Here is an 11153-nt window from a genome sequence, read left to right as displayed (position 1 = left end):
CATATTCCTTTCCCCCCCTCAATCCGTGTTGAAGTGTCTTTGAAAGGGGCAAGGCAAGGGGGTCGTGGCTTAACATTATAAAGGAAAAAATAAGACAGCATCGCTTTCTTGGTTGCTGAAGAATCCGTGTCTTGACAAGCTTTTGTGAAACCAGAAGACCGGGACAGATCTTAAGCACGTTACTAAGGTTTTGAGAATTCTCCTTTTTTTGCATAAGAATATAATCTTATTGCTCCACTTGAAAAATGAAACTTCTGCTTTTTTGCTCGTGGTTTCCATGCCTTTTGATTTTTATCATGTGCTTGGGATCTGAGTCCGGGACTGTTCGTAGGACGGTGAGATCTAAAAGAGACTTGGTGCGCATTAGGGAAACCAGAACTACCTTACCAGGAGCTTGTGCCACACGTTTGCCTCGGGGCAAGCGTTCTCTGTCCGGGATGGATCGGCGCTCGCCTCCCCTGCACTCTCGTTCCTCTCAGGCTGGTGAGAACACTCCAGGTCGGCGAAAGAGTGTTTACTTTACCGGCAGAGGAGACCAACTACGTCTGAAACCTGGTGTGGAGGTACCGCGGGGCAATTTTACTCTGGAAATGTGGATCAAACCTGAAGGGGGTCAACGTTCTCCTGCTGTAATTGCAGGTTCGATTTATTTTATTGCCCGTATTCTGTCTCACAAACTCATGGTGTAGGCTATTAGTAAACTGCAATATGTAGTATATCTTAGACGCCAAGACATGATATTAATATGTCAGCTATTTTATCCAAATTCATTATTCACCTGTATTGACTTTAATTCTTACAGACAATTTAGAGATATGTTCCATAAATTCTTGACGGAAAGCTTAGTATTTTTTCAATGTGAGTTTTTATGTTCAGAGCTAAAAATTGTATCGTGGCATGTAGAATGTCACATTTTTATTGTTGCCTGTAAGGTGATGCGGATCTTTGATACTGGATCCAACAAACGCTCTTGTTTTTAAATATGACGTTAACTGATCTTTGACTCTAACTTTTTATTTCAGATCATCGTTTATTTACCTTACCACTTTTCGCTTTTGATATTCGCCAAAGTTTTTGTAACCATATTCAAACAAACGGTGAGCGTATGCAGGAATGCGTTCCGTTATATGATGCAGTGTCGAATGGTGTTGCGTACACCGCTTAGTTTAGCAGTGGAAACAAGATATTAACGTAATGTTTTGTTTGGTCTCGTTTTTTCCCGTGTCTATTCGCCGAATTACATTGCATGTATTCCCTTAGGACACTGAGCGACAGTGTCTGGTGATGACCCTTGGATGTTGTTTGCGAAGTGATATCATTTTATCCAAAAAGAAAACAAAGTTATCAAACATTCGTGCATGTTTTTGCCAACTTTAAAATCTTATGTATGAAACGGGCGGCACAATTTTGAACGGCACAGAATAACCAAGAAAAAGTAAATATTTGGATATGTCCAGTGACCACTGATCTAAAAAAAATGTGCTAAGCATTACCTTCTCAGCTTGTTTGGGTCCTCGTCAAACACGTAAGCTCTTTAAGGCATAATGTGTGTCCTTACGTGGTGTACCGCCCCCTAATTAAGCGGACTGAAGGGTACCCTTCAATTCCTTGAAAACAGTTGTGTGGATAAGGGCAGCGTTTTCACAGGACCTTCATAGTAGGTGTTACACGCGTAGGCCTACTTGCACTTAGCCTTAATTGACTTCTGTCACGGCGAAATTTAAAAGTGAATACATTATAAATGTTGGAAACTGAGACTGAATCTTGAAACACAGCACAGGAGCAAAGGCAGGGTTCCCGAGTAACGATGACAGACAGTAAATGTTCTGAAGTTGGACAATGGCTTGGTGTTCAAAGTCACGAAATATATGAATGGTCTTTATTACGTGGGGAGTGTAGTAAGTGGGCGTGATGGCTTTTGGTGCTTTTTCCCTTCAAATATATTTTATTTTTGTCTTATTCCCTCGCTTGCCAACAGAGAGCGTAATACTCTTTCACAGCGTAATGAGAACTGAGTAGTCCGGCACGTATCCCTGCAATCTGTACTGAACGTCAAAATTAAAACTTGAAAAAGAACGAATGCGTGACGTGAAGCAGCATTTTGTTTATGTTACGAATGAAGATATCATGATACTTTCTGAGACGGAATTCACAGGTCAAGCATGCATAGAGTGACGTCTTCGTGTTAATCACACGAACTTGTGAGTCTGCATAGCCTCAGTTTGCCCGACTGACACATCCAGGGGACCACAGGAAACAAAATATTCATATGTAGCCATTATGATGACAGATTAAGTGAGAGATGGAAAGATTTTTGGCCGTGGCGTTTTTGCCTCGAGCTATTTTATACTACCTACTCAGCTTTTTTGGTCAGACTGATGTGAATGAAATGTATTTTATAATTATGGTTCAAAATGAGTATTTTTCTAAAAGAAAGCTCTCTTATTACCATTTTAGTGGTTAATTAAAAAGTGTTTAATTAAAAGATAAACTGTAACTCGGTTTTCCACTAATGAAGTGTATAGGCGATAGTTTCAGCTGTAGAAAACTGCCAGGAATATCATCATAAACGTGACAAATGTGGTCTTCATATCTAATAACATCATTGTTTGTTATTTATTGTTTATTGCCTATTGCTTATTTGTTGCCAGAACTCTTTAAGTAGCTCACTGCTTAAAATTCAGTATGGAACACTAAGTGATGTCATAACTGATCTTTGTCACCATGGCAGAAATCACTGTGTTCTTCCTGTGTGTCTACACAATCAATTAAGTCACAATAGCATTGCCGAGCAACGAGGGGGCGCTGGAAGAGTTTCTGTGGCTGCTGCAACTCTGAAAAGTCAAATAAACCTATTCAGAAAAAAAAAATTGGTGGGAAAAGAAATTTAGACTCATTTGTGCATCTCCAGAAAGGACGGAACACGTGCTTATGTTTAGTCTCTCCATAATTCATCCTTGACATTTATTTAATTGCAGACTGTCAAGCACAGCTGTTCTCAGACATATTTAATCAATAAGTTTGCCTTGTTTGAAAGTTGGTATTGTTTTAATTTACCAGACAACACCTTCTCATTAGTGTAAGAAGTAGTTCTGGTGGGCTAAATAAGCCATGAATTTTGCGCCTTGCACAGTTATTTATGTATTTATTTATTTATTTATTTATTTTGTGTGTTGCTGTCTAGTTTTGTGAAAGTACAACCGCAGCCAGAATAACCACCAGGAAAAGCCCCCGAAACAGTAAATATTGTTCTGTTGGAACTTGCTCAGTACTGCAGCTATATCCCTCAGCCTCATCCCTTTGTCTCTGACAGATGTGTATACATCCAACGTTCATGTTCATGTGTGTGCGTCCAGCAGCTTCATGTTGCAACACAACATGTTTGTAACCATTACATGATCCCGCTAGAGGCTGAAACCCCCCCCCCCCCCCCCCAAAAAACTAAAGCTGTCAAGGGTGATAAAAGTGTGACTGCTAATGCCATTAGCATAACCATCTACAAATGTCCGTGATCCAGTGGCAGTGTGATGTTGGGCGTTGAACCGCACTAGTACACATTTAGGGAAACTCGTAAAAATCGACGGAAATCAGAGGTGGTAATGGTTATAAAGGCTTTATTTAGTAAAGAGCGGACGTATCAAACTGACTAGACTTGTGATTAGTGATTAAATCAGGGATTCCACATAGTGAATCAGTGTTCTGATATTTGAGAACTTGTATATAACGATTCACTGTGCGACTATCTGAACACCCGGAAGGTGCTTAGCTAATTTCAGGCTGTTGTTGATCCAGTGTCATCCATTTCGCTGTGCTCACTTTCTGATTCCCTGTCCATGGTGCTGGATAATGGGGCAATGGAGGCCCCTCAAGTGGATAAACCAGCCAATCAGAAGAGAGCATGTTTTAAGTTGTTTCACATCTTAAACATCCTGGCACGAGAACAAACACATGAATACAACTTGCCTGTTTAAAGCATCCTTATATATGGCACATGACAAAATGAGGATTTGATCTAATCAATGGGAGTCCATGTGAACCTATAGACTTCCTTGGAATTTTCTAGATTTCTCTCGCATAACGTCTGTTCCTTTGAAGATTTCCTTTGGTTGGGCCTGTAAATGAAAAAAAAAGCCTCTAGACTCTGACTTTACTTTTAACCATTACATAAAAGAGGAGGTTTTGAATGAGCATATATTGCTCTTTCACTTATACCATGGATCCAAATGCTAAAATCAGTAATTGCTGCGATTTTGTCTTATTTGGGCTTTGTATAGAAGCACTACCCTGTTTCCCTCCCTGTCAGGAACCCCATGCACTTTTACTGTTAGGAGCTGGCAAGATTTTTACCTGTTTGTTATTTGCCACTTTGTGGTCTCATTCCAGGATTTCGCAGATTGTAATTTCCTTGGTTTTATGGTACAATTTATTTTTATGGATGCTGGCACGGTTACCACAAGCGACACAGGAGTGCGAGCGAACTGCACGCTCTTGTGTGCCCCTGTCCGCTTTACTCCGAGGGGGCTCTTACCTGCACTGAAAAGTCTGTGCTTGGTGGTGGGCAAAGCAAAAGAGCTATTCTACGTCATGTCCAGTACATGTCAGAAAAGTTGAAGCAATTTGCAATTAAGCTTTCTCAGTCAACCTTCAAAGAGTTTCTATCAAGTTTGGAACCAGTTTCTCACATTTTCTCTTTTCATGACAAAAAAGAGCTATGTTTCTTAAGCTTCGGAATTTATGAATGACTTTAAATGTAAATGATTTATGCTAAACCTGTTTCGGCCAAGTACGTGCCATGAAACGCGTAGTTTCATAACAAATGCTGATATTTTTCCCCTGCTGCCGTGGCAACGTTTTACTGCTTATTTGCCCGACATGATTTTCACCAATTACTTCTAGCAAACACACTTCTCACAGCCGTGCGAGAATAGAGAGGGGATTCCACACATGGAGAGAGGCATGCTAGGTAAACCTCACCGTGCTACAGATCTAAAACTCAGCCCTCTCTCCCTCAGACTCGAGGCAAATCTCATCCATGTGCTACATAACACTCTCCTACTACTGTGTTCCATTTCTTTTATTGTGCACCGTTAAAGAGAAGTTGCTAAATGGTGTTTGGGAACACATGTGATTTGAAATAAATATACAATACGTCCTTTTTTGGAGTGTTACTCTTTTGGTTTCGGATACATACAGTGTGCCACAACAGAATATGTTAAAAAAAAAAAAAAAAAACGTGAATGGGTACTTACACACACTGGTCTTTATTCTGAAGCATAGCACCACTAACCTAGTGCTACACATTTCACGCTTGCTTGCTTCTTCGCTCTCTCTTTCGAAGTGGATTATGAAGCGAAACATTCCGATTGGATGTAAGAACACATTACCTCTCTGAACCGAACGGACGCTTTCCAAGCGAAACAGGAAAGGAGGATTTGGGTGCCCCTATGATAACAAAGGTCCTCTTTGCCAAAAAAGAACCATTCCTGATTTTTAACTTCCCCCTTCAGTCGTGAAACATTTCAAGAAAATAGACTGAAAGTTCATGTAACCTTTGCTCTGTTGATCTAAGACCACACTGTTAGGACCTGATTGTTAGCAGATGGCTTCTTTTAGCCTTGTAGTCCTTGGACTAGGCAGCGGTGAGAGACCCTACCATGGGAACTGTGTAACATCTCCAGTTTTCCCATCTTCTGCCAGATTACAACACATATATGGCGTGTAGTATTCTCAAACAATTGTTTAGCAAGCTTCAGAACACCACTTGTTGAATAGTCATTTATCAGTCAAAACAGGTTCTATTCTACTCTGCTCTAGAACTTGAAGGGTCAACACCTGTCAGCTTGCATCTCAGCCAAACAATCCCAGATTTAATTTACAGTGGTCCCAGAGTCATAGAGCCAATTTGGTCTTGTCAAGTAAGGTAGCCCAGCTGCCTTAAATTAACAGTCTTGCCCTCAGATTGTGATAAAACATGATCTAGAACTCACTTGGGCCTTTGTCTGGTTTTCAGGTCTGTATGATAAATGCTTCTACGCCTCCAGCGACCGAGGCTGGCTTGTCGGAATCAGGGTGATGAGTGACCAAGGCAACCGGGATCCACGTCTTTTTTTCTCTCTCAAGACAGACCGGGCCCACAAAGTCACCACCATTACCTCCAATGCACCCTACTGGCCCAACCACTGGTCCCACTTGGCAGTGACGTACAACGGCTTCCACATGAAGCTGTTTGTGAATGGAGCTCAGGTGGGCGTCAGCAGGGACCAATCAGGTGAGATCTTTAGCCCGCTCACCAAGAAGTGCAAGGTGTTGATGGTTGGCGGGAATGCCCTCAACCATAACTACCGCGGAACCCTGGAACACCTGAGCCTATGGCGTCGGGCCTTGACACAGCGTGAGATCATCGGGTACATGCGAGGTCATATCCCTGACGATCCAGATGACCTCTCCCAGTTAGTGGTCCATGAGAATTTTGAAACCACCTTTAGGAAGTGGTTGAGCGTGAAAGATGGCAGTTACCCCGAGGTGGAGTTCTCCGACCGGCCTGGAACTGTGAACCTGGGGGCATCCATGGACACGTCGCTAGACCCCCCACCATGTGGTCAGACGATCTGCGATAACGTCCAAGTGATCACAAACTACAATCAATACTGGAGCTTCCGCAAGCCCAAGACGGTGCGTTACCGGGTGATCAACGTTTATGACGATGAGGGACGGCGGCCTACTGTTACTGACCACCAAATCAGCCTTCAGCACCAGCACTTGAACGAGGCCTTTCGTGTCTACAACATCACATGGGAACGGACGGTCCACAACGTTTACAACTCCTCGCTCAGAGATCGACTGGTGCTTGCCAACTGCGACATCAGCAAAGTGGGTGATGAGGAATGTGACCCAGAATGCAACCACACTCTTACTGGCTTTGACGCCGGATACTGCAGGCGTCAAACAGCTAGTTGCCCAGAGTACAAGCAAGGGAATGGAGTCTGTGACCCTGAATGTAATTGGGATAACTTCTATTACGATTACGGGGACTGCTGCAACCCTAATACTACAGACGTCACCAAGACCTGTTTTAATCCTGCATCCCCGTACAGGTTAGTTCCATTCCGTTTCTTTAGCATCTGTGAAATGTTTCTGATCTCATTTTCTGCATACATTTTATTGTCCCAAAACGAACTTAATAGTGACACATACAGTTGCAGTGATAATACCCAATGTAATTTATATATATTTCCACATCAGCCACACATGAGTTTAAAGCATTTTATAAAACAGATGCTACTAATACTAACAGGAATACTATCGACAAAAATAAGAGTCATATGGAAAAAAATAACAAGACTACGAGCCAGATATGCATGTGCATGTGAGTGTATGTGTTGGTTTCTGTGGTCAGACTGGGATGACTGCAGCCTGTGTTTTGCTGTTCTCAGTGAGTTCCAGAGCCCTTTATGTTTGAACCCACACAATGGATCCCTGCAGTCCATTTTGGCATTCATTCCAAAGCCTGTCGACCAATCCCTTGTCGCTCTGTGGATGAAACAAATTGTTCTCTTAATAACCGCATGGAAAGAAAGAAGAGATTGCGGACATAGTTTTCCTATTTTTTCGAGGCCTTATAAAAAGGGATTGATATAGAGTAAGTGGGAATGGAAACTATTTTCCCCCCTGGACGACTGAGAAAGCAATTATGTTTCATAGTAAGATCTCCAACACTGTTACTTATAGTAGCAGTATCTCTTTTGGGAGTGTTATTCAGAAGCAGAAATTTTCCAAAAATATACTGAAGTGGTGGTGGTGGTGGTGGGGGGGGGGGGGTCTGGTGGGTAAATGGGGGCTTTAGGATAGTGGACAGGGCTGGAGGTTAGGGGAAGTACGTACTAAAAATTTGCAAAAAGTGGGTAAAATTGCTTTTGAGTACTTGTGAGATGTCTTGTTCAACAGAGCAGCAGTCCTCCTCTTATTTGTCTACACTGGTTTTCTCTGAAGGGTCTTGAGCACGCATTAAAGAACTGTGGGGTTTATTTGGCTAGCCACAGTAAACGAAACTAAGCAGTGCATGTAAAGGTTAACTAAGGTCATTTCTGCCAGGGCATACTTTACAGTGACTGAACCTTAATATTCCAGCCATGCTCTTAGGTTTCAACTGTTGTTTCAACTAAGGGGGAAATACAGTAATCAGTGTTTTGTTTAAGTGTTGAGGTTTTGTTGCTATTTTTGAATAACTTCTTTTTTTAAGCAAACAATGAGGAGATATTTCTTAAAGTGGAATTTCTCAGTTAGCCAGATAACTTAGGTCACAAAACACAAAGATTGCCAAATAGTTTTCTTAAATACTCTCCTATTGGACAGTTTTGATTCTGGGTTCAAGTCAACTGGCTGACAAAGAGAAACTGACAAATCCTACCTTGTCCAAAACCATCACCTGAAGGCATGTTTGGCAATAGGTTTTTGATTAGTAAGACAGGTAAGTAAACAACAAAGCATTCAATTACATAAAGGTCTCTTGCCTCATCTCTGACATGAATATGTGTGTGTGTTAGTGTGTGTGTGTGTCTTTAAAAGAAAGAGATAAACTGTTCAACTTGTTGCTTGTTTTGATTTGATGGTGGTATGTCTGGAGTACTTTGCCTGAAGGCTGCATAACAAAATGATTTTACATTCCTTTTTGATTGGACAACTATGCGTGAACAATGAGTTGCGCAAGTACAAAACAATGGATTTGAAAGCTTCAGAGAAACTTCCACAAATATGAATCTCACATGGTCAACTGTAATTTTTTTTCAAGGGTTTTAAATCTGCGACATGCTGTTGTTTTTATCACAGATCCATCTGATAAAGAGATTTCAAGCTATGTTTTTGAACCTTAATGATTTAAGACACTTAGCATGTGGATTCTTGTTACTTGCAGACACAAGAGAAATAAGACTTGTTTAAAGATCTCTCAGTAAATCATATAAATTATTATGTCCTTTGATACTGATCAAGTTGTGTATTCATTTAGCAAGGAGGACAAGCAGAATGACAGAATGCCAGAAAATGAAGGGAATACATGGGAAAGAAACTCAGGACTAACTCACATCATAGTGCCAAAAGCACGCGTTGGCCCTGTTTGTTTTCCCTTGGTCCATTTACAAGACACAGTGATGTTCTTTTACTCTCTCACAGCCTCACTGTTATTTGTTTTCTCTGAGAGCCAATAAGGATTGAACACACGAACAGCCCGCATGGCCTTACAATAGTGTCATGCAAAAGTCTCTAAATCAGAGCCTCTCGACTCACAAAAAACCTTGAAGATCTGAGTGGCATTACCTAATTGTGGATTAGAAGTGAGAGAGAGAGAGAGCGAGAGAGAGAGAGAGGGACAGAGAGAAAAGTCTTAGTACCTCTATTTAAAGGCTTATGACTTGCTAGTAAAAGCACCTGTTACCCCTTAAGCACTGGTACCTGTCCCTCACTCTCATTCACACTTCATAGGATTGGAGGCCCACTGCCTGGAAGCCGGAGGAGGACTAAAGCCGTGGCTAATCCCTTCGGGTACAGAGGGGATTTCCTCTTCTTTAGTGGCAGCGATTAAGTAGCCTTTTAGCGGGCTGTTGTGACGAGAGTGAATTCGTTTGGGTGTGTGTGTGAGTGTGTGTGTGTGTGTGTGTGTGTGTGTGTGTGTGTTAGGCCCTCCGACAGACCTTCCAATGCAGAGATTTGAAGATTCCTATACTCTATGCCAGATTCCTTTTCTACATCTCACTTTGAAGATGAGGACATTCTAAAGTTCTTCAGGCAGTAATGACTGTGAGGGGAGTTGAGGCCTTCATAGAGACTGACAGTCTTGTGTTGTGCTCCCAGTGCATAAAGACAAATACACACACACACACACATGCACATACATACATACACACACAGACACATATACATGAGTAGACTCTCTCATAGATTCCTCATGTTCGAAGCAGAAGGGTCATTAGGGTCATTTTTTTGATGTAAAAATGTCAAGAATCAATGAATCACTTACTTTAATCTTTTTTTCCCCACTGAATTTTCCTGATGTGTCCATAAAACTCATCAGTCCATAAGGAATGAGTGATTGATGAACTCCCCAGATGTTCCCCCGGAAGGACACTGTGGGGCTTACGTCGGCGACTATCGCCATGCCAACATACCGGTGGCCCTACGTGAGCCACATGTGATACGTTTGTACGTTTTTCTTACATTTATGGATTCCGATGAATAATGCATGGGTGTAAATGGATGGTCCTGTAATCATGCATTTAATATGCATTAAATATGAATGCATCAACAAGGCCGGTTAGAGTACTCCGCGTCCGCTCACGCGGAATTGATTTGCAGCGACATCTGCATTTAGTGAACCCCCCAAACCTTCTCTCTTATTCTATCATATCTAGAAACTCTGTTCTTTTAACGGTAATCAGAACTGTATTAACTTTTTGACCACCTGCCAGCAATAACCCCCCTTCCCCCAACCCTTATTCCAGTTCCATTACTCAAGGAGGTTCATCTCTGTCCCTTTTCCTTTTGTTTATGCAAAGCATGAAAAAAAGGGGGGATTGAAAAAGCTGTCTAGACAGTTTCTCCTATGGATAGAATTTACAGACTGAATCACTTAGGACAAGTTTAAGAGCTTTGGAGGCCGTGTGTTGTCTGCTTCTCTGTCTCTGCTCGAAGAGCGGGACCAAAACAACTGCCTTCTCCTAAATGCTTTTGTACTGCTGCCCCCGTGCAATACAAAAGCATTGGCCGCCGCTGCTGCCGGCATACTTTGGTCTAATGCAAGCAAACTTTGGCCCGCTGTTTTTGTAGTAGGCCTGCATCCACATCTGATTCGTGTTGAGTCTTTACAGTTGAACCCATGGATTAGACTTAATTGAACTCAGATTACGTGGCTCTGACCTACAGTAGTGGAACTTTTATTAAAAGCCGGGGCTGTTTTTTTTTTTTTTTTTCTGCACTCGATCCATCGCTTACTCGTTCAACCGCCATTAAACTCACTGACCCCCCCCCCCTTTTTTTTTTTTCGTTTTTACCCCCCCTTCTTTCTACACAGCCAAAAAGCCAGCCAAATATTTTCATAGGAAATAATGAAATTCCTGAAATTATTAAGAAGGAAACCTTATATCAGCTGGTCTCCATTGGTG

At 41.9% G+C, this 11153-nt stretch overlaps 1 protein-coding gene across 1 annotated transcript in view; it reads left to right on the top strand.

Moving 5' to 3' along the window:
- The first annotated feature begins 245 nt into the window (after positions 1–245).
- Positions 246–11153, top strand: part of pappab (pregnancy-associated plasma protein A, pappalysin 1b) — a 55096-nt gene continuing 44188 nt past the window's right edge. Inside the window, exons 1-2 of the mRNA XM_030791667.1 lie at positions 246–639; positions 6011–7094. Of these exons, the coding sequence (XP_030647527.1) occupies positions 246–639; positions 6011–7094 (1478 nt within the window). The remainder of the gene's footprint in view (positions 640–6010; positions 7095–11153) is intronic.

Source organism: Chanos chanos, chromosome 14 (assembly GCF_902362185.1).
Source record: "Chanos chanos chromosome 14, fChaCha1.1, whole genome shotgun sequence".
Lineage (NCBI taxonomy): Eukaryota > Metazoa > Chordata > Actinopteri > Gonorynchiformes > Chanidae > Chanos > Chanos chanos.
This window is presented reverse-complemented; position numbering and strand designations above follow the sequence as displayed.